A 23,894-nucleotide genomic window follows, 5' to 3' on the forward strand; every position below is an offset into this window, starting at 1 on the left:
CAATTCCACAGGGAATAAAAAATTTTAAATGAAAATAGGCAAAGGGCTGAAATGATTGATTCAGGTAGAAAAAAAGTTTAACTTTTACCTAATTGTAGTAATGTGCAAGCCCAACCCGCAGAATTGTAGATTCAGAATAGTTTTTCTTTGAGAAATTATAAAATTTCTAACTGTATGTTATTGATTTAGAGCCTGAAATTGCAGGTGCCACCCATTTGTTATTGTCCAATGTTTATTATATATCATGTATTATGTAGAATCCGTTATTGATCAGGCTGTCCACCCCCCCCCCCTTACTGATCATTGGCCAGGGAGGGAGGGATAGAAGACATAACTGCCAAATTTACCTTTGGAATCAATACACCTTGTAAATAGATTTTTTTCTTGTCGTTATTGATATCTAGGAGTGAAGCTTAACAATAGTTAAAAGTTGACACAGTCTGTACATCTTTCGGTTACGTCATTCACCGCAAAGAACTCTCTAACCCGCGGTCCGAGTTGCTACATAAAAAACACTTTACTTTAGTCTAAAGTACAATAAATCTCTAACTTTCTACTCTCTATCACTGTGACTGTATTGAAGGAACTTGCAAACCCCAGAACCAATATGGTTCTCCTTTACTCTGTAGCTTCTCAGAATCCGTGGGATATTGACCCCCCCCCCCCCACTACAGAGGCCTCTAGGGGCGTAACCGCTTTTTTATTATAGAATATTTAAGCTACTAATTACAAATTATCTCTACCTGAATATCTGTAATAGATGGATCTACAAATATCATTGGTGAACACCCACAAATCTTCGTCTACTCCGTCTCCGACCAGTGGCGGAAATTCTTCTCCTGTCGTTCCTCTGACAATATTAACAAGAATGATACACTCAGCGCAGCGGAACACATGCCGTCTCCCTCAAAATCATGCACAATTGCTCTACATAACTCTATGTTGGATTATTTCAAGAAAAAAATATAATTAAAGATCAATTTAGATATAAAGCCTTATTTCTATATTTTTCAACCTATCTTCCTAAAACTTTAAAGACATGACTTATTATGGCTTTCCATAGAAAGACATTATTTGCTTAAAGCGAAGCTTTTCTATAATTAGGGTCGGTCCGTCCGTCCGAATCGGAATTTTTTTTCTCATTAATTTAGGCATGTTAGAATTGTCCTATCGATTTTAAACTTTGCATGGTGATTCCTGTAGTAGTTAGGTACGATTTAGAAAGAGTAGCAATAATCATTACCAGAATGTCCGTACGTCCATTTTAAACATGTGGATTTTTTTACTTTTTTAACAAAAAAATTTTATGTCATCTAATTATCCGATTGATCAGATTTTTGGTAAACTGATTCCTAAGACAACAAAGTAAAATATTATAAGCGAAGCAACTCTATAATCAAAACCTAAAAATGTAAGTATGTCCATAAACATAATTCTGTATCAAGTAGTATTTCAATTAATTTACTTACAATTCTCTTATACATTTATATCATGAGTATTCAGTTCTGACTCTATACAAGTGTTAATGTCCGTTTTTCCTACCTTTTCTGTGCTTCGCTATTAGGATGTTTTCATAAAAACTAATATTGTTTTTTAATCAAAAACTTTAAAGGTTTAGTAGAGTTCTGTGGATCTTAAAAGGAAGACAATGGACGATAAATTGATAAGTAGTAAGTAACTTAAATTACAATAAATTAAACAAAGTTAATCATTGAAAATACAGATAAAAAAATATTTATGGAAAATTTTGAACACTAAAAAGTTGTACCACCCATTCTTATTCAATTGATCTGTTGATTTGTTACTCTGGAATTTAGATCACTTTTTAGCATAAAACTAATGGACGAGAAATCATTTTTTACGTAATCATGCTTTGCAAAGTAAAATTAAAATACCTTATCGCATTGCAGGAACTACCAGCAATTTCACCTTCAAAAGTATGAATTATTTTAATATTAGAATTCACAATTTATGTTATTATTATATTTTTAGCTAAAAGGTTTCAGTTTGTAGGTCCAATAGTAGTTTATGATCATGATTTCAATTAATTAACTTTACAGCAGCCAATGCATTGCCTAACGTTTTGGGTTTTTGTTTTTTGTTTCAGGTCTGAAAATCTAAATCCGTTCTTAATTTTTTACAATTAATTAAAATCTTTTTCTTTTCAAAATTTGTTTTACCTTCTCCGTCTGGATGAGGCCACCAGGTTGGATCGGATCTAAAATATAAAAAAAGTGAAAAATGTTTTAATCAGACTGTGAAAAAGTGCAATGTGCTAGAAACTGATAGCTTTTGTCAGGGCTACTTTTGTTAGGGCTGCTTGCAAATTGCTTTTTGCTCTTTTGTAGCGACTAGGCTGGGTTAATATTTTTGACGCTATTGGCTGATATTAAAAGACCCAACCCGTGAACATACAGTTATTTAAACCTTGCCCTTCTATTCTTTTACTTTAATATTGTAAAGTTACAGCAAATTTAGTTTTTCACAGATTGTTCACGACAAAGTGTACAAATTGAAATTGATACACTTTGTAAATCTTTTAATTTAATTGTAATCGTAACTATCGCATTCGCCTTGATCAGTTAAAGTGTTCACCTGACATAGTTATAGTTGGAGCGCGCTAGCAACAGTCCAATTAAAACAATATATTGATTGAACGAATCTTATCTGGAAGCTATAACTGTTCCAGGTAATAAGTTTTTACTGTTTGTGGATCAGAGCCTTTTTCTACTCTTATTACTTAAGCAATGCGCCTTACATAGCAGCGAAAGGCACCAATTAATTAAACATCATTAGTACGATTTTGTCCAAACTCCAAGCTGATATAATCATTAATGCATTACCTGGCACAAGCATGTTCATGACCATTGATTGTACTAGGACATGTTTCTAAAACAAGGACAATTTCGTCAAAGGTTAGTAAAGCTTTTTGAAACGCCATAACGAACATTTCATTACTGCATTTATAAAAAAAAATTAGGAGACAGGATTTAAGACTAAGAAGGCATATAGATAGAATTAAACATGGATTATTTTAGCAACCTGGTATATGTATATGAGGTGGAGGGGTTTTGCATCATTCTGAAGAAAAAAAAACAAGGGGGGGGGGGGTGCTACTTATCCCCTTTTGGGTAAACAAATATATGCAAGGAGGAAGGTCATTATTTTTAAAACATCATTACATCAATTGTACACAAAAGTTTTTTTGTGAAAATTATTAATCTATATAATTTTTATTTCAATGTATTAATGATTATTACATTTTTTATAATAAGGGGTGTTTCAATATAATTCTTTTACATATTTTTTTTCATTAAATCTTGCAATTTGTGATCAAAAACATAAAAATATTCTCGCATAAGTGAATGAAGGTACCCTGATTATAGAGCATTTGCACGCATAAAAATATATTTTACTTGTAGTTGATAGATCTGGAACCAACTGGTCAATAGTTTTACCCCACAACTCAATTTCAGACTTTCTAAATATATATTTTCTTTAATCTGGCGTCATTTATTGTGTTAATTTGCGCGCCAAGATTTGTTGAAAAGTTTGGACAAGACTTTTAAAAAGTTTTTAAGCCACAAATGAGTGGACGTGTTAATAAAACTTTTTGGACCAGTAGAAGGTGCTTTATCAATTTTCATTAATTTTCAAAACATATAAACCATAACTCACCTACCGTACGCCACTACCTCAAAGAATTTTTAAGTTTTACCTTTCCTCTGGCTGAGTAAGTATTCTGTAGTTATCATTAATACTGGACCCGTTCTAAAAACAAGATATAGTTATATACTGTTTATAAAACTTTGGGTATCAGTTTAATCCAGGGATAAGGGATGGGAAACGTAGGAAAATATTATTTCAGGCCTATTTCAAGCCTAGGCCTATTTCTAGCCTAATAAACCAGTTTTGGGATAGCGCAGTGGTTCGTATAAAATGCTAATGAAAAAGCTGTGTGTGTGTGTGTAGATAAAGTATAGAATCAAATTCAGGTAGCTAGTTTAAAGTAAAAAACATAACTTTTTATAAACCTATATAATAATGGCTTTTGTTAAAATGAAGTTTTTTCTCTCCCAAAATTTTTTATCTTTTACTTTGGTAATTTGAACTGTCAGAAAGCTATCGTTGGGTTTCCCTCAGACAGATTTTAGTTTGTATTATTTGCATTTTTATTAATGAGTAAAAATTTTATTTGAAAATTTCATTGCTAATTAAAATTCAAAATAAATAAATAAATATGCACTTGGGTAACATTCTATCAAGTTCTTTGGATACTATACTGGATATAATGTAATGATATATCTGTACTGTGTTGTATTGTACAAAAATTAGGGTGAAGGTGTTGTATCAACTCCGTACTAAATTTTTAAAATTCAAAATACAACATCTAATTTATAAACTACCAAATGAAAATTCGTAGCTACCTTCTTTCCAAAAAAATAATCCCGTTATTTTTGTTTTTTCTATGTGGCCCTTTTTTAATGTTTAACTCTAAGCAGATTTAAAAATTAAACTAATGTGATCTAACACCATTTATATTTATTTTTTCGTAGCAGACGAAATCATTATTTTTTCTAGATTGTCTGCTTCTAAAATTTCCGCCATCTGTGATTTGGGCTTGTTTTGTATCAACCAATCACCAATTGGCTCCGCCAATTGGTGATTGGTTGATACAAAACAAGCCCAAATCACAGAACACTATTGGTTTAGAGCGGTAGCCAATATGAGCCGTCCGCCAGTAAGGTCATTAAATTAGGCAAATGGTAAAAGTTGCATGATCCCTTTCAAAACCAGGCCGAGACCTAATTTATGGCCAGGTTTCCTATCCCTTATCCCTGGTTTAATCAATCATGTCTTCTACATCTAACGAAATATTATACATCTATCTATATTGTTATCAAACACAAAAGGACAGGGCTAAAAATATTTTATATGTAAAATTTTAGTTTTCACCAAAGCATAATTTTTAGAGTATATGCTCAGTTGTCATAGGAATCTCAACATAACTTAAAATATAGGCCAGGAAAATCTTAGTTAATCCGTTTAAAAGTGACGGACGATAGACTTTAGGTGTTATAGAGTAGATCCGTTTTATAATGAAAGTTTCTTAAAAAATCTTTTAATGGTAAAGTATAAAAATTACCCTTAAAACTTAAGAAAAAACTACCTTATTGTTAAAAATCGCAAAACCATTATCTTGAATTGCTGGTGGTAATTTTCCATCTAATTATAAATATAGTTTTTTAATGTGTCGTATTATAGACAGCTTTCCACGAATAGTCTGATTTATAATTATTAGATTAATTCCTATTTTGTGGGCCTCGAGGTGCCGAAGGCCCAGGTCAACGAATATATTATTTTTATCATTTTATTTTATTTTTCGTAGAACACTTTTTCAATATGACTAAGAACAGGTCTAAACTTTTTAAGCCAGTGGATATTAATCGGTTTGGAAAACATGTTACAACACTATTAGGCAGAGATAAGCACAGCAATCATTCAATAAATCCGTGAAAAAATAACAACAGAACAATAGTATTTATTTTGTTTAGAATGGGTTAAGTAATTGTTAAAGTTGTTTTTAACCTATTTTTAAAAGGTATATAAATTATAAAAATTATACTATGAAATCATACTACAGAGATTTTACAGATCAGAAGGTTTTTTTTTATTTTGGGGTAAATTTCATAGCTTTTAGAGGGTTTTGCTTCATAAATATTGTATTCTATTGTAAAGTACAATTAGTTCTTTTGATTTCATCTATCAAATTCATTAATTCTTTACAATATATCAATGAATCAACATACAACGTGACTTATTTCCAATATAGTTAAATAATTTTTATTTAATTAAAATGAAAAGAATGAAAACTGTACACATAAAAGATACTTACTTTTAAAAAATATTTTAAGAAATAAGTTTGAATAATCTTATTTTATATCATATTTGTATAAATGACAAAAATAAACTTGTTGTATTGCATAATACATTTATGTACATCTTTCATATAAAACCTAATTTTACTCTATACTAGAATACAATATTTATAAAGCAAATCACTCTAAAAGCTAAATTTCTACCCCAAAATAAAAAAAAAACATCTGATATGTAAAAACATTCTCAATCCATAGTAAAAAAAAACTTTAAAATCCCCCAAAAAAGTTATTTTGGGGCATATTCGTATTTTTTGCGCTGCAGTATTATTCTACTGGTGTCATAGTATATTTTTTATAAAAATACTTACTGAAAAGAAGATTGTTAACCAGAAGATTTACCAGGTCTGTATTCACACCTGATAACATAGAAACAACTAAATGAAACAATTTTTCTAAATTGATAAAAAATAATAAAAGTTATGTTGTTTTTATTGTAAAATATAAACTGTTTTTACGTAAAAAATCGCTTTTTATATAATTTTCTGTGAAATGATTTTATCCATAAGCAAATTTTATCCTTTTTTTAAATATATGGTTGATAATGTAGCGTTCAAAGTTATATAATTTTTATATTTTTTATAACTGCTGGAAGTTACTTAGAATCAATTGCTCTCGTCTTAGCATAGCATCTGTTTAAAGTAAAAAATATTTTGTCCTGTTTTAGGCGAAGAAACATAGAAGAGGCTGGGGGTAAGTCAGAAATAAGGTATAACCAATAAGGGATTTAATTCTAAAATAATGAAGAGGCAAATGAAGAGGTCGTCAATTTTACGATGTGTTGCCCCCCAACGACAGCTGAAAAACACGTATAGGTTTTGTGATTTTTCCCCGTTATTTGTATAAGCTGGGGGTAAGACCGTTAATTAAAATGAAATAACTTAAAGAAAAAAAATATTCTTACCACCAAATAAGATGTTATGAACAGTATCGGTAAGAACAATATCTCCGGAATTTTCTGTATTTTCAATTGCTGCAGCCAAGGTGAGTAATGCTACACCCTAGCAATATATAAAAAATGTATAAGATTTTAAATATTAGGGGGAGGGGGGGGGGGGTGGTTGCGCGAATGTAGTCGGCAGCTAACAGCCCACAAAACACTATGGGAAGCAGCCGTTATTTTGGATGCCCTGATTAGGGTTAAATTAAAAGGACAATGAGCTGAACCAGACATTTCAGATTTACATCGCTGCTATAAAGATGTCAAAAAGATGTTGTTTTTTTTAATGTAATTTCTAAGATTAAGATTACCTGTAAGAACGGACTCTCCTCTGAAAAAAAAGAAAATTTTCAGTTATCAATTATATCAATATTTTCATATTTTTTTGTGTATTTGGTGGCGTGAGTTACTAACTGCATTATTTTTATACCATTTTCAGTACATTTTTCAGGGAAAGGGGTGGATATTATATCTTACGACCCTACAACGTACACGTCTGATCTATTTACATACCTCAATAAAAAAAACATTTTAGACCCGCCAATGCTAAAAGATTTTTAACTGCTTAGTTAACCATAATTAAGACTAACAGGGATATGTATTATGTAACTGGGGAAAAAAAACTTACTCATAACCCCATCAACGGCACCAATTAAAGGCATGTTCAATATGCTAACAGTATCTTTGTCTGAACAACCTAAAAACATATAAAAGTTTTTTTTAAAGCATAATAGTTACTTATCGCAATGCATTATAGAAAGTTCTCCGCGGATATTAAAATGAAAAGTTATAAGATTAAAACTGGTATAAAATTTATGATCTTCATTCTGATATTCGTGGAAAATAATCTGTAATACTATGATATACATGATTTTTCATTATGGCTGAAAACCGGTTCTAATTAAGCGGATATTATTCGGTTTTAAAGCCACGTTGTAAATGTTTTAAAATCATACGGAAGATGGGAAGGGGTATTAACTATCTTCTATATTAACAACAAATAGAATAGTTTAACAATAGATATAGTAGATCTAGATACTCAAACTAGCCCCATCATCCGTCAAACTTCAGAAGGAAATTTTAGAAGACAAACACCTTTGTTTATTTTTTGTTATTTGCAATTCTTCCAACCAATAATAGGGCAGAACTGTTTCTCCACTGTTTTTCCCATTGGTTGATTTAGATAATATATATCTAGATTATATCTATTGACGAAAAGTGTGTCTTCACCAATAATGGTTCTACTTTATAGAACAGCAATGGATGTAGAATATACGTGGAAATTATGACAGGAGAAAAACTGTCGTTGCTAACATGGAATTTGTTTATTGATCAGTGTAGTTATCCAGTAGGAGGGGCGGATATGTAGTAAAGGAGGTGGATGAGGGGTACCATTATTCTAGCTCGCTGTCTGTTTTTTTTTACTTATTAAAGAACATGAAAAATGTGGTGTAAGATCCAAGTAATAATATATTCATTAGAACATACATCATAAAACAAAATATTACCTTGACAAGACAATTCTGGCAAGAAGCTAAAATATCTAAATTGAGAATATTCCAGAAAATCTTCTCCGGCCTCGTGTTCTTTCTTTTCTCTTACTACCTATTTAAATTGACTATAGGAAAGCATATGGATCTCCTTTACAATAAAGCTTCTAATTGGTCCCAGAAAGGTTTTTAACTATTTTTGAGGAGGGTATCCACACCCTCCCAATAACAATGATCCCTCTCCCCCTCAAAAAATATCTTTGAACTCAAATTGAATGTGAAGGGGGTCGACTTTTCCCCTCCCACCTTATTCCCCTAGAGGCTTCTAGGGGCGAAACCGCTAGTAGTCAACATAATGCACTAAGCAATTAGGCCAATAAAGAGCGCAGTAATAATGAGTTAACAGAATATTGTGGAAAATGAAATTTGAAGACAAGGCGGAGTGATAGAACTTAAATGAATAATCTGCACTTCTAAAACCCCCTAACATTACTGACAAACAGACACATAAAAGTACAGACAGACACTTGATACTTGAAGAGTAGCTTCGCTACTAAAACTTACCCTGTAAACATAAGGACCACGCTCAACAAACCGAGGCTTCTCTTTCTCCATCAAAAAACTAAAATTAGATAATTTTAAAAACAAGGACAATTATATAGCGTACACTTACAATGGGAAAGAATCCCAATTTTTATTTTGAGGATTATATAACACTCCTCCTCATTAAAATAGTCTAAAAACTGACCAGGAAAAAAATAAAAAAAAATATTGACCTATCAGCAGTTTTAGAGATATAACTGAATGTATATAGAATCAGATTAAATATCAATCTATTTAACTTACGGATAAAATACATGTCTTTATGTTCTGGATGTGTTTAGCGTCAATAATAATAAATCCAATTTATGTCTGTCCGTCCGTCAGTCTGTAACGCTATGGGGAAAATGTGATTCTTTGTCTGTTATTCAACGAAGACGGAGTTATTTGTGAAGACTTCAAGTTCCTATACCAAGGAGCATGCATTATATAACTTAATTGACCTGCCCGTCGTCGGTCTGTCAGTCATGCAAGAAAATACAAAAATATTTTTGTAAGGTTTCGTGACTTTTTCCCAAATAAATCTATTATTGATTTCAAAAACTGCTCTTTAAATCACATATTCCCTTTACCCATCTATGATTTTTGTGATTCGCTACTTATGGTTGTTGTCATCACTGTTAACATACAAGAAAATACCCGTCTTAATGTATAAATGTGCCTATCAAAGGCAGATCTGACTGGCAGTAATAGTTATTTATCGCATCTTATTATAAACAGCTTTCCGTGGATATAAAAATGTGCAAAACTAACAAAACTGGTTTTAATATTATGATTGTACATTTTTATGTTGGTAGATAACTGGAAATAATACGATACATGAATTTTCACTGGGACTCAGAAACGGATAAATCCAGCGGATATTCAGCTTCAAAGCCACACTGGAAATGTACATATTTATACCTGCCAGCATTCTCCCAGACGTAGAAGGTAAATTTCATATTTGTCTCATCCATCTTTGGTGCAACCTTTAGAATAATTTTTGAAAGCTAATTGAATTATAATATATACGGTTATTTGTTAAAAATAAAGAATAAAAATGTATTGGAGAAAAAATCACGAAACCTTTTTCATGTACTTATTATTTTTTGATATGTGTATATTGCAGCATAACTGACAAACCAACGTACAAAGAAAATTATTTACTGAGTATAGACAATCTTCTGTAGATTAAATTATTGGTCAAAAACGTTGCATACTGCCAGTTTGAAACCAACCAATCTTTCTATATTAAAATTTTTTTTTGTGTGTATAAACACATAGAGAAAATTATATGCAACAAAGTATGTTACAGGGGCGTCCAAGCTTTTTATTTTGGGGGGGGGGTAAAATTTATTTAAGGGGGGGGTAATTCGGTTTTGGGGGAGGTAAAATGGCGCGCGAAGCGCGCCGCAAATTTTTTTTACCCCCCCCAAAATTTTTACTTTTTTATATTCGTAGAAAGCTGGATATAATACGATGCTAGACATAGTATTTTCGTATGGATGAGAACCGGTTCCTATCCACCGGATTCGAATGAATACGAAAATAAAATTACCAATGCTTCGGGAAGGTATTTTGTTTCAACCTGTCTATTTCTGAAATAAAATAATGATTATATAAAAGTAACAGGATGTCTATCTGTACCCAAGGATCTTGATAACCAATGAACCAATAAGTTTCTCCTTTACAATGTATCTTTGCATAGGTTCAGGAAAGGTACCACTGGAGGAGGGTACCACCAAACTCCCTAGAGAAATCGCCCCCAGGAAAATTTACTGCCCCTACCCCCTCCCTTAATGTGCTAAAACACATTTAAAGATGATCGTACATACCTCAATTATAGAGTAGCTACAAAAAATATTGATTAAAACCAGGGAGTAAGGGAGGGGACAATGGGCAATTAGTTCAATTTAAGAGTATTTGCTGAAAGACCTTGAAATCCAGATTAATCCAGAAAATATGGAGGAAATTGTAAAGGGAGAATTAATACAATACAGAAAACTATAAAATAAGAAGAAAGTTCCAAGAAAAAAGCATTCATTTGAAAATTATATTACCAGCACATCAGACTGACGTAACCATTCTGTAATTATTAACTAGAAAAATCTCCCTGGAACCCATTCAACCCATAGCCCCATAACCCAAAATTTAATTGTATTCTTAGATTGTTTATTAAACAAATATTACAATAAAGTTTTTATCTATGAAATGATATTTTCTTGAGAGAAAAAATTGTTAAAACCAGCCACATTGATACTTGTCTGTAATATTCAAAACTAACAAACAAGTAAGCGGCATTTTGTGCGCTAGTACCCAAAGTCAGTCAGAAACTGCTAAATTCTTGCACATTCCCTTTCAGCCAGTACCCAAAGTCTGAGACTCCTAAAAATTGAATATTCGATCCATTGTCCCCTCCCTTACTCCCTGGATTGAAACACTCTTATACCTGATTTGTGTCGGGACACGTCCGTAGCAGTCACTAAATCCTGTAATAGTTATTTATCGCTTAGTATTAAAGACAGTTTTCCGCAATTGTATAATAAAAGATTGTAGGATTAATTCAAGTTTTGTGAGCACCAAGTGGACATATAAATATTATTATTTTTGTTTTGTTATTCGCAGATAATTGGCTAAAATACGATACGATATATGATTGTACAGTAAAGCATATAACCGGTTCTAATCCAGCGGATATTAAACAATTTCAAAGCAACACTGGGAAAAATTTTTTAAATATTATTATATACTTATTAAACAAGGATGACAACATCCATAAAAGCGAAGCACTGAAACGGTAGGACAAACGGACATTAACACTTGTATAGTGTCTGAACTGAATAATCAGAATATAAAGTATAAGAGTCGAAGCAAGATTGTAAGTAAATTTGTTGAAAAACTACTTAATATAGGATAATGTTTATGGACATACTTACATTTTTAGGACTAGATTATAGAGTTTCTTCGCTTATAACATTGTTCTTTGTTGTCCCAGGAATCAATATACCAAAAATCAGATCAAGCGGATAATTAGATCACATACAAATTTGTTGTTAAAAAAGTAGAAAAATCAAGATGTTTAAAATGGACGTACGGACATTTTAATGATGATTATAGAGTTGCTACGCTTACTAAATCGTACCGAACTACTACAGGAATCATCATGCAAAGTTTGAAATCGATAGGACAATTCTAACATGCCTAAATTAACGAATAAAAGCTATCTATCTCGGACGGACGGACGGACGGACGGACCGACCCTAATTATAGAAAAGCTTCGCTTTTAAAAAAAACTTTCTAAAAATAAATTACCTATAACTAAAATAAGACAGTTGAAAAGTAACATTCTCATTTTTTCCCGCTTGATATCTCTGAATATATTATAGAATTGTGGCTACGCCCATAGAGGACTCTAGGGTTACTCAAGGAAGTGATTCGACACTACTAAAGAATTTTTGTAGGGATATATTTTTTAGGGTGCGATTTTGGTAGGTGGAGATATCTCCCCCAGCGTACAACTTATAATTATACTAGTGGCTGCTCCCCTAGTCTCTTGGGCTCTATATATTCGTATGAAAGAGTAGAAAAATAGCCTAAAACCATACTCAGACTTTTTTAAGATAACCACCTCAGAACCCATAAAAAGCCTCACTATAAAGGAGAACAATATCGGTTCAGTGGTTAGTGAGATCCTTCGATACAGGCATCAAAGCTTACTAATTTCTATAATTTAATAGGATAGTTAATGGCACGACGTTATTTTCATGGAGGCTCTGGTAAGACTGTGGCCCAAAGATTTTTGAAACAAGAATGACGAGGATTAATGGACGTACTGACATTGGGTTATGAGTGTGGAATAGCAGCTTATACTAATAACGAAATAAATTCGGAAAAAATCACGAAACCTATAAGTGTTTTTTAGCTGTCGTTGGGGGGCAACGCATCGTAATATTGACGCCCTCTCCATTTGCCCCCCCCCCCCCAAATATTATTTTAGATTTATTTATTTAGATTTATAGCTACTATCTTAAATTAAAAAAAAAACTTTCCACTGAATTAAAGCAAAAAAATGAGCACACTAATAACATTTGCAAAAAAAACACCCATAAGTCCTTTTTTTTGACGTCAGAAACCCAATTAAAGAAAAGTCAAAACCAAAATAAAGAGCAATTATCACTAAACATTATTCTCTTCAAGAAATTAAATGTACTAATACAAATAAATATTCATAAAAGAACCGAACTACAAATATAAAACAAACATCGTGTTCTATAATTCTTCGTTTTTTCATTCGTTAGCTCAACAACTTTGGGGATTTTTATTCAACTTTGATTGGTTGAGTGAGTGTCCAAAAGTTCCAACCAATAATTGTAATCTACAGAAAAGATTAAATGTTGCCTATAATCATTGGAAATGTACTGTACATCAATTTATCATTCATTATTACCCTTTAGATCCTTTGTATGTTTATTTTTTTTTTCATTTCTGATATTCTTTCTTTATATACTATCCGATACGCCACTAGAGGCTTCTTTAAAAAAAAATAGTTATAAACCTTCCTAGGACCTATGAGAAACTTCACTGTTAAGGAGAACCATTTCGGTTAGTGAGATCCTTCGTTACACACAGACAGACACATATTCTATTACTTTTATACAATGATTATTTCTAACTTTTAGTGACTTAGTGTCACCCATAATTGTGATCCCTACTCTAATTATAAACTACTTATTACTTTTCTCCGTGTTATGACTGTATGCAGCCTTGTTCTATTGATAACACTTATCTTTGTTGCGTTTAAACAAAAAGTAAACAACACAATAAACAATTTAATTTTCATGAGATAATGATTTGTAACTTAGATGCGCCTCTAGCATCTAGGGACTCCTGCATTAAAGTGGATAGAAAACTATTGATTAAAACTCTCGTACGCCTAGTTTGTCACGGGGCAATACCGTAGCAGTCACTAAATCCTGTAATAATTATTTATCGCATGTTGTAAAATACAGCTTTCCATGGATAGTAAAATTCATAATTATGAGATTAATCTGTAAAATTATTCCTGTGACTAAATATATGGTTTAATTTGAAAAGCATATGTAGATATTCTGTATTAATTTGTATATTCATTTATTATGTTTTTATTTTATTTTTTAAGGTATTTTGAAACCCAAATATAAAATAATATTTGGGGGGCAAATGGAAAAGTCGTCAATTTTACGAAGTCTCAACCCCAACGATAGCTGACAAACACGTATAGGTTTTGGGATTTTTTTCCGAATTAATTTCGTTATTGGTAGAAGCTGAATATTAACACGATATAATTATTAATTACTTTTTAGAAACTATGTTAAAAGCTGAGTAATCTTAAACTTACATACTGTAAGTAAGTCAATAATAATAATCCCACACTTGAAGCAAATGTTGAAAATTGATTAAATTATTTTTTTTTTGTAGAATAGAAAATAGGCTCAGTAATACATTTGATGACAGTTTTTACAACAGAAAGTTTGTCAGATAGGATTAAAAAATTAGGAATAGAACAATTAACACACCCCTTCACATTAAAAGAGGTGTAATTTTTTTAGAAATACTCCCCTTTGCCTGTTGTAGGTTGGTGTAAACCACCTTGGGATACACCCCCTTCTGCAATTCTCTGGTCGGACATATAATAAATGCTTAAGGTTGTAATGTGAAAACCTTTATATTAATTTGAGACATGTATCTTCAATAGCAGCCAAGATAATTAAATTTGTCCTATATAATTTTCATCTCAACTAATAGAAGATGGAAGGAAAAGTGACTCTTAAATAAAGATAAACATCCATCTTTCACAGCAGCTTCGATTGTAACATTCCTCATACAATATTCGGGCAACGCCCCTTAAGGCGCGATTAGTCGTATTTTTAAAATGGCTTTTTATAGGTTATTTTAGGTCAGGTTAGGTGATTGTCCCACAGGGTTAGGCAATTGGCCCATCAGGGTTAGAGCCTCCCACAGGGTTAGGCAATTGGCCCATCAGGGTTAGAGCCTCCCACAGGGTTAGGCAATTGGCCCATCAGGGTTAGAGCCCCCCGCAGGGGTTAGAAATAAGAGAAAAGCTTCTGTGAAAAATATTAAGAATCGACCCTTAAGGTGAGTTGCCACGAAAGGGACTATACCCGGATATTCAACTCTAACCCAGGATGAGTTATTTACCATATGCATTTTATAAAACACATAATCGAGTAGCTTCGCTATAAAAAAATAAATAATGGGCTGAATGAATGTTTATTAATAAAGATGATAAGGAAAGCTCAACAATAACTCTTAATTACACAAAATTATTTCATTTTTATTACACTCTTAATTAAAAATTACATATAAGGAAATAATTTTAAAAGGATTGAAAAAGCATAGTTATACTAAATTGTTTTGTATATTCTTTTTCTTTTAGTGTAGAAAATTAAAAATCATTCTTATATTTTAATTATCATTTAACAAACACAAAAATTCATCTAAATATCATTCTTTCAAAACGTTTCTGTATATAATTCACACTAATATCTTTTAATTTATAAAATTAACAATATATTTTATATATATTTGATTAAGGTTAGTTATAAAAGTTTAATATATTATATAATCACTTATGCTGATAAAAAGTGTTTTTATTTTACATTATGAATGAGGCCTAAATATAATAAAATATGATATATGAATTACAATTTTATATTTTTATATAAGTGTTTTTTTTCAATTTATTATCTAACAAAACTAATTTTATTTTATGATCAAATATTTTTAACAAAAATATTTAGACAATTTTTAATTTATCTTAAAAATGTTTTCTAGTGCTTTATATTTTTTATTTTGTTTACATAGACTTCATATTATTACTAAAAGGAGTTCTAATATTTGACCTATCACGGATATTTGATCTGTCCGTCAGCTGTGCGGTCACATTATCACCACCTGCACCGGGTACACTTCCGCCAATTCTTTGGTTTTTCCATCCGCTGCTGCTGGCATTCACAGTGCTACTGCCATGTTTCGAGTTTCCCGCCATTTTATCAAGCACAAATTTTGTAGGAGTCAATGTCGTCTTCGGACTATGTTCAATGGCGCCATTTTGTAGTTTGGCAGCTGTTGACTTACGCGGCAAGGTTGTTGCTGTGCGCAGGTATTGTACTGCGTCTTCTACTGTCGTAATCTCACCGGGATCGTTTACGTTAAGCCCGCCGTTTACAGCATGTTTGTTGTTGAAAGAAGGTTGTTTTGTTACACTAGATTCTGCTATGGTGGTGGGCGAGGCTGTGGTTGGTCTGCTTTTCAAGTTGGATGAACTAGAGCTTGAAACCCTAAAACAATATAATCATTTTATATTAGAGCTATACTATTTACCTAGAAACTTTAATCTTTGTTTTTATTATTTTAAGAATTTGTTGTATTTTTACAGTTAAGTAATTTTTAAAGGGAAACATGATGTTAATCTTCTAATCTAAAATGTCTCTTCAGCCACTTTTTGTAACACAAAGTGTACTAATACAGTATCTACACAGTCTTTACAAGCACGTGTAACTTTTCAAATAGTCATTGCCTTACTAATAAACACTACGGCATAACATAGGTAATTGTTCTTTTTATATAAATTTTTGTCAGCTTTAGAGCTACTTATGAACAAATTAATTCCCTTGTTATTTTCAAAAATAATACCTCAATGATTGTGTTCTATTGAGAGGGCTGCTACGCCTCCCAGAGGATGAGGGCGAGTTTTGTAGAGGAACATAGTGATTTGGCAATCTTGTAAGGCTTGGAGTTTCTACTGGCAAAACCTGCAAAAATTTGGGTTTAGTTTAAATAAAAGGATGGCTACTTTTCTCTCTTTTTTTTTATATTAACATAAAAAAGATCAAATAATGACTGCAGGTTTTAATAGCCTATAATCTACCTACCATCATTTTTCCTAGTTCATAATTCTCCCCCACCCCCCTATTTCTATAAAATCAATATTGATGACACATATAAAATTTGGTCATAATAGCTGAATACCTCAAAAAAAGGTGTTAACTAACCTCATGTGGTTCTCTGATCTTAAACCTGTTTGGTTTACTACCATTCTTGTTATTAGCTCCACTTCCAGCCCCTGAGTATTGAGACTTCACGGGAGGAGGGGTGCCCTCAAATCTTGATCTGAAATCATGAGCTATAGTTTATGCTGACAGTGCTGTTAATTGTGTACAATAAGACAGCCATCTGACGGCTTCGGAAAATCATGTGTAATTCTTCTACAGTTTTTAACAAGATTAATGCCTTAAAAAGCCCGCCATTTATAGCCTTAAAAATATTACTTTTTAGGTGTTAAACTTTAAATTTGGATAATACATTTCAGGATATTTTATTTTAGACTTCTAAAATCTATAATTGATTCTTTAAAGTGTTTTTTTTTATGAATTTTAAGTATTGATTAATTTAACCCACTAAATCATGACAGAAATTGATATTAAACGGTATACAACAAATTATGGAGAGAAAAAACGTATATTTTGACATTTCTATGGATTTAGATGAAATTACTTGGTGATTTAATAGTAACTAAGCAATACGATTGATTTGTACTATTAATTTACTTTTTGAAGGAAAAAAAACTATTATCGTTGATTTTTAAAATTTAATTAGTGGATTTTTTTTACCTGAATGATGAGACCTTTCCAGTGACCACTGGGGACGGAGATCTTTTCTTTAGGGTTGTTCGTACGTTTGTATTTCCTGTTTGCTGACTACTTGTCCTTCCCCTACAAAATAATAGACAAATTTAAAGATTGTATTTTAGTATTTATATAATTTTTAATTTTCTCTGTGACTGTTTTGGATAGACGGTTGATTTTTTTATGACATTATCCAGCCTGTTTCTTGGAACATGTTATTTTTATGGAAACTATTAATTCAAGTTTCGAATTGTGAGCATTTTTCTGACTTATAAAATCTATCTATAAAACTTTCAATGTCGTGTCGCCTCTTTTGTGTTTAATTTTTTTTCAGTGATTCGCTATTTATTATTGTTGTCATGCATTTCCATAGTTAAAATAAAAACTTACCTGCTAAAAGGTCCATACTTGTTTGTATCTTCAGAAAGATTTGAAGATTGGTTATTGTTATTTCTGGCCAGGTTTGCCTCTGTAATACGGGGACTCAAACCTGAGCCTCCAGATTTAGTTGAGGATGACATCGGGGTTCTTACAGGGCTCATACTTCTAATAATTTAATAATTAATGTATGTTAGATTAAATCAAAGCATTTGACAGGTATTTTTTTCCAGACCTATTCAACACGTTAAACATTGATTTATTGATGGTCGGTACAGTGTACGTCCCTAAAAAAATAAACAAAATAACCCGTTGACACTAATTATGATTTATTTGGTTGTTATTACTGCGCTTCTCATGAAATTTTGCGTCTGTCTGTCTGTAATGATTGCCTGCCCAATTTTTAAAAATAATGCAATTTTATTTACTTTAACACAAATTCCTCATTTTTAACTCACAATATTCTTTTTAAAAATAAAAATATACCTTCTGTTCATGGAGAAAGGCAGAGACACACCAGGTCTACTTGTCTAAAATAATATTACATGTTATCCCTTTTTCTTTTTGATTTCTATATTAAAGTTGAGTACGTCATATTAATGTTACTGTAACGGGAATAGTCAGGCCATTTATATTTTTAGACATGAAGAATTGTCTAGTCGCTACAAAACTTTGTACTTTTATTTAACTTGTTATTACGGTGCTTTCTTTACCACTGAAAACCCCCTTATGTAATTATTTAAAAACCTCATTTCCCTTATCCTGTAGGGACCACATCCCAGGGGAACTATCCCTGCGGGGCTCTTCTAACCTTAACGTTATCTAACCTAACTTAAGATAATCAGACCAGGTGCTACAAAGAAACAGACAGACATCTAAGCACGTTTTATTATAGATAAAACTACCTTATTGACAGCATTAGCATATCTGTTTGTGTATCTGGGTCTTTCATTGCATGGCTCTCCAGTCTTAATTAGATTTATTTTTAAGTTTTAATTATTTCAAAATATTCAGTTATACCAATTTCATTTTTCCTAATAGGTTGAGTTTCATCAATAGAAGTTTTATAAAAAATTGACCATTTGCAATTATTCTTGGAGAGTAGGTATTTATCATGTAATTTAGATACAAAATTCTGAATGTTATTATTCTTAAGTAAATTTTTTACATGAATTGTCAATATAACACTGAATGTCCATCATTTTATGCAAATTGTATTTTGAAGATTAAAAAATACAGATATAAAAACCTTAGCAAGTCGTTTCTTGTATTTTAATGGACATATAATAAATATAATTACCTTGAATTGATTAAATATTTGTAGCAGAGGTTCTCTACTCTTACATAGATCTGCTTTTGTAGCATTTATATGATTCCTAAAATTAAAATAAACTTTTATTTGTAAACAGAACATAGATGTAGTGTAGATTATGCTTGAAGTCAAGAAGTAAATTATTATTATGCCTTTTTGAAAAGGGCATCTAGTTTTCACTTCTTCCACTAATTCAAAAAAATCTAATCACACTTACTTACTCGTCTAAGTAAGTTAGCAAACAACTCTAACTTTTGCTGTAATAGGGCAAGATGAATAGTTCTTTGATTTTGGCAAGTTTTTACTAATTTTGAGGTGATTTTAGAAAACAATATTATTTCTATTTCTTTAAGGTTTGTTTGTCTTTACACAGAAGGACAGAAATCTTTTTTTTTTCATTCAAAAAGGTTTTCATGAAAATTATCCTTGTTTTAATATTTGTTCTAAATGAAAAAGCTTATCCTTATAAAAATAATTTATGTTTCCATTCTCTACTGTTTCTTATGTATTAAAAGTTTAAATTTCATCACTCTTTAATAAGAACATTTATCTCTATTTTTTTTCTAAAACACAATAGCTAAAATCAAATAAAAATGATTTAGATAGACTTATCTTGCTATAATGCAAGACCTATCTCTGAGATAAGTGTAACTAATTTTTAAATGATTCCACCTATCATCTATAAACTACGCACCCTTTATGATTATCATGCATTGGTGTTGACCTTAGGCTGGTGAGCTCGCACTTGGCACTGCTCAGGTCCTCCGCCATCCCCATGTTGCTGTCCAGGCTGCCCTTCCGCAGCCGGCCGGACGGGCTAAGGTCCTCATTCGCCGCGGCCGCCAGACGTTGGGCTAGAGTGTTGCTGCAGTCCGAGGCTGGGCTCCGCAGGGTTGGGGTGTTGGTGACGGGGCTGCGGAGGTTGGGTGGGGTTGATGTGACTGGGCTGCGTAGTGTGGGGGTTACCGAGCTCCGCAGGGATAATAGGTTGCTGGGGCTATGCTTATTACTGCTCCCACTAAAATAAAATTAAATGAATTTTACTATGTCTTGAATGTTTTTTTTGTAAAAAAATTATTTTTTTTTATGAAATATATACCTAGTTTATTTGTTTTGTAAAGATTCCCTTAACTTTGGAAGCATTTTATAAACAACTTGTTTGCAATGCCCATTGAAATAAATGCTAAACTTATGAAAGTACCTTTAATTACACCAACTTGGTTAGTAAGAACCTTGAAGGTGACTTGGATTTGACAGCATTAAGACTGTATGGCCATTATTGAATTAATTTAACAGCTTTGGGACTTTTCTGATAAATATGAACCACACCTGAATCTCGAAAACCCGCAGCATTAGCGTAATTAATAACGTGACGTCTTGTTGTCAGGGTGGTATTAGGTTCGAGTCTGGGCCATACCACGTCACACTAAAGACGTTAAAATGGTACCTACTGTTGCTACGTTAGGCACGCGACATAAAAAGTAAGAATAGGGGGAATGCCTTGGCCCATTAAAAAGGCGCCTCTCATTACCATGCACAGTTAGGACTTAGCAGACTGAGGTCCTGTAATCAAAGGGTTGGTTGTCAGTTAGGCGAATGGACGAATGGTCTAGAAGTAGAACCCGAAGCGATACCAAGCCCCCTAGAGATCAATACCTGAATCTAGAAGGTGACTTTGATTTGACAGCATCCAGACTGTCATGACCATTATGACTGAATCTTGAAATCTCATGATGTTCAAGAGCATGGCTAACTCGAGCCAACATATCAGGAACACGACCTACAATTTTAATCAGTTAATGAATTATGATTTGCTTTCGATATTGTATTTGAAATCTTTTATTTGACTATCTGCCTGTCTAGATATTACTCTATTTAACTCTTAAATTTTGTCTGTCTGTATGTCTCTCTGTTTTTTCCTTCTTGTATATTACTTGCTTAGTCTTTTATTATAATCTTAATTTTCATGTACTATCTTACTAAGTTCTGTCCTAAATCCAAGTAAGTTACGGAGATTGGCTAGGTTTGAAAGGTTTTGCTAAAAATAATTTGATTTATAACAACTTTGATATATTAAGGGTTTTATTTTATTATCTGTCAAATAAAAACAATAGTCTTTATCATCTAAATTATGGTATGGTTGTGTTGCTGCCCTACTTATATAATGTTGTTCTTGTTCTTGAATACCTGTATATTTCAGCTTATGTGCTTGTGCGCTGGGCATATCTGATGGGCGGGGTAGCGTCAAGTACTTTCTCTCATAAACACTCTTGCCGTCTGTAAAGGGGGCAGAGGAGGGGCTGTAATAATCCTGTCTACGCCCTGATGGAGAGTCCTGCGTTGTTTCCGAGTCTGTGCTTCCTAGAGAGCAGGGATAAGTCAATTAAATATATTTTTATTCTCCTATAATATTATAATCTAACATCTACACAAAAAATCAAATTTGAATAAAATGATTAACTTAACTTAAATTACCATACAATGATTTCAAATTTATTTGCTGCTGATTATTAAAAAATGCTTTAAAAATGGTGGCTAAAGCTGAAGACTGTCCTAGATTATAACGGCTAAGGTTAGGCTGGTCTACAGAATTCAAAATCTAAAGAGTAATTGCAGTTTTGGCTTAACGAAAACTGGGGGTAAATGTACCTAGATTTTAATCAAATCTAAACTTTAAATATTTTAAAATTTATTAATAAATAATTCCTTCTCAAATAAATATGATATATTGACTTCATTATTCCTGCTAGAGACGCCTGACAGTCAGAGTCAGTTAGGGGCGCAGACACCAGTAGAGAATTGTTGCAGTTCCCATCATTCCAACTTTTCAATGACTGGCCAGGGAGGTTATCCCTTTCCGCAGCTACATCAGTGCTACCACCAGCGTTTGGTGCTGTTTGATTGGCAGTTCCTGGGGCACGTGTGTCGACGTTCCATGAGCTTCTTCGTAGGGGAGGGGTTGGGGGAGTTTTCTGCTTCTCTTTCCCAGAATATCTCACCTGAAAATTTTAAAAAAAATCAACAGTTTTTCTTAATTAAGCAGGGATCAAAAGGGATAAGACAATAGACAATAAATTAATCTACCTCGCAAATTAAAGTACCCAAAGTTAATGATCCAACGAATGAGAGAGCGTGTATATAAATTTTGTGTTTGTATGATTTACAATCCATGTCAACTCCCTACTTGAAATTAATTTATCATAAAAATCTTCCAATGTTTTTTCCTATTTAGCCAGTCGCAATATAGTGGTTCGGTTACGCTGAAACTGGTCAAGTAAATAGAAAATAAGCCTTTATGTAGCCAAACGAGTGAACAATAACATACAATTATTGCGTTAGAACTATTAGAAAACAAGAAAATTAATACACTATTTCCCTGTCAAAAAAAGACAATACAAAATATCTAAAGTTTTTCCTTTTCTGATTTTGATAAATCAATTGCATCTTCTGAGAAGATTAATTCATCTTCCATTTCTAACAAAAACTCTTTGGCAATGTTGAATTTAATTAATGACTTTTTAATAAATTTGACAAGCATAGCAACTGCAAAACGAAAAAGAATTATCCACAATTTATCTTAAAGGAAATTTTTAATAAACCATTATGGAATATGGATTCACTGACAGAAAAGAAGAGAGACAGAGAGAGTGAGAGAGAAAGAGAGATAGAGTGTGTATTAGAGAGAGAGAGAAGACCAAAAATTATGGACTGGCTTCATTTAAGGTTGGCATACCCAGAGAATAAATCAGCTTCTCAACTTCAGTACAAGTTTTCCCCAAATTTGAATCTCCACTTCTTTAATACAGAGATAGGGGTATGTTTTAATTAAATTCATTTAAAGGTATGAAATGATAAAATATTTTTTTTTATGAATATCAAGAACATTTTCATATCTTTTCCAATCTATTCTCTCATAACGAATGTCTATAAAGTTTAATTGGGGAAACATAATCTTCTCATATATGTTTCACTTGACTGCTGTAAAAGATAACATTTGAATTTTGTTTTAAAGATTCTTCTAAACAATGAGTATGTACTCTATAAATCTCTATGATTGTCTGTCCTTATATAATTCTACAGATAAGATATACTCTCTGTATGCGATATATAATTTTTACTTTTCTATAAAAATAATTTTAGTCCTTTAATCACTATTTTTTTTCAGGATCTCAATCCCTGAAACTACTTGAATCTCTATCTGATGATTCTTCAATACTTTACTAATATTATTAAATCCATATAAGGCCTGATTTTTGTTTAATATATTATTGTCTGAGTTGTGAGACGCCGGACTCACACAGTGCACGCGCAACATACCACACAACAGATTTAAATAATCTCCCGCGCGTTTTGTACGGACAGAGCAATGCCGCGCATCTCTCTCTATCCTATGTAGAACTGGAAACATTATGCTTACACAAAATCAATAAAACTTTTTACATTATTTTGAAGTTGGTATAACTAATTAAATTTTACAAGAGCTAATTTTTTTGATTTCATGTCCTACAAGTAATGGAAATTTGACTGTATCCTTTTGTTGATATAATAACAGGACCCAAGTTTAACAGAGTG

General features: G+C 32.1%; 3 protein-coding genes across 3 annotated transcripts in view; all 3 read right to left on the reverse strand.

Annotated features, from left to right (window-relative positions):
- LOC145319350 (lysosome membrane protein 2-like) overlaps positions 1-12,338 on the reverse strand; it is a 16,188-nt gene extending 3,850 nt beyond the window's left edge. Inside the window, exons 1-17 of the mRNA XM_080161432.1 lie at positions 12,258-12,338; positions 11,395-11,434; positions 10,504-10,543; positions 9,870-9,934; positions 8,931-8,988; positions 8,385-8,481; positions 7,505-7,573; positions 7,188-7,207; positions 6,841-6,937; positions 6,248-6,295; positions 5,171-5,226; positions 3,719-3,771; positions 3,417-3,481; positions 2,844-2,889; positions 2,181-2,218; positions 1,896-1,929; positions 744-850 (exon numbers count right to left, since the gene is read on the reverse strand). Of these exons, the coding sequence (XP_080017558.1) occupies positions 744-850; positions 1,896-1,929; positions 2,181-2,218; positions 2,844-2,889; positions 3,417-3,481; positions 3,719-3,771; positions 5,171-5,226; positions 6,248-6,295; positions 6,841-6,937; positions 7,188-7,207; positions 7,505-7,573; positions 8,385-8,481; positions 8,931-8,988; positions 9,870-9,934; positions 10,504-10,543; positions 11,395-11,434; positions 12,258-12,297 (973 nt within the window). The 5' untranslated portion in view covers positions 12,298-12,338. The remainder of the gene's footprint in view (positions 1-743; positions 851-1,895; positions 1,930-2,180; positions 2,219-2,843; positions 2,890-3,416; positions 3,482-3,718; positions 3,772-5,170; positions 5,227-6,247; positions 6,296-6,840; positions 6,938-7,187; positions 7,208-7,504; positions 7,574-8,384; positions 8,482-8,930; positions 8,989-9,869; positions 9,935-10,503; positions 10,544-11,394; positions 11,435-12,257) is intronic.
- A 2,861-nt stretch (positions 12,339-15,199) lies between these two features.
- LOC145319355 (uncharacterized) lies at positions 15,200-21,679 on the reverse strand. Its single transcript, XM_080161439.1, has 11 exons — positions 21,510-21,679; positions 20,979-21,102; positions 20,047-20,340; positions 19,311-19,386; positions 18,916-18,978; positions 18,497-18,540; positions 18,023-18,178; positions 17,618-17,719; positions 17,000-17,117; positions 16,641-16,759; positions 15,200-16,285 (listed from the first exon to the last, which is right to left on the reverse strand). The coding sequence occupies exons 1-11, from the start codon at positions 21,544-21,546 to the stop codon at positions 15,802-15,804; spliced, it is 1,617 nt and encodes a 538-aa protein (XP_080017565.1). The 5' UTR covers positions 21,547-21,679; the 3' UTR covers positions 15,200-15,801.
- A 309-nt stretch (positions 21,680-21,988) lies between these two features.
- Positions 21,989-23,894, reverse strand: part of LOC145320122 (uncharacterized) — an 82,129-nt gene continuing 80,223 nt past the window's right edge. The window contains exon 25 of the mRNA XM_080162561.1: positions 21,989-22,321. Within this exon, the coding sequence (XP_080018687.1) occupies positions 21,989-22,321 (333 nt within the window). The remainder of the gene's footprint in view (positions 22,322-23,894) is intronic.

The sequence above is a fragment of the Acartia tonsa genome, chromosome 5 (assembly GCF_053477335.1).
Source record: "Acartia tonsa isolate MP-2025a chromosome 5, ASM5347733v1, whole genome shotgun sequence".
Classification (NCBI taxonomy): Eukaryota; Metazoa; Arthropoda; class Copepoda; order Calanoida; family Acartiidae; genus Acartia; species Acartia tonsa.

Excerpts from the sequence above, each read along its gene's own strand:
- LOC145319355 (XM_080161439.1), bottom strand. The coding sequence starts at position 21,546 with ATGCCCAGCGCACAAGCACATAAGCTGAAATATACAG. Across the intron at positions 18,979-19,310 it reads AAATATTTAATCAATTCAAG|ACTGGAGAGCCATGCAATGA; the intron begins GTAATTATATTT and ends AATCTAATTAAG. Across the intron at positions 16,760-16,999 it reads AGATCAGAGAACCACATGAG|GTTTTGCCAGTAGAAACTCC; the intron begins GTTAGTTAACAC and ends AAATTTTTGCAG.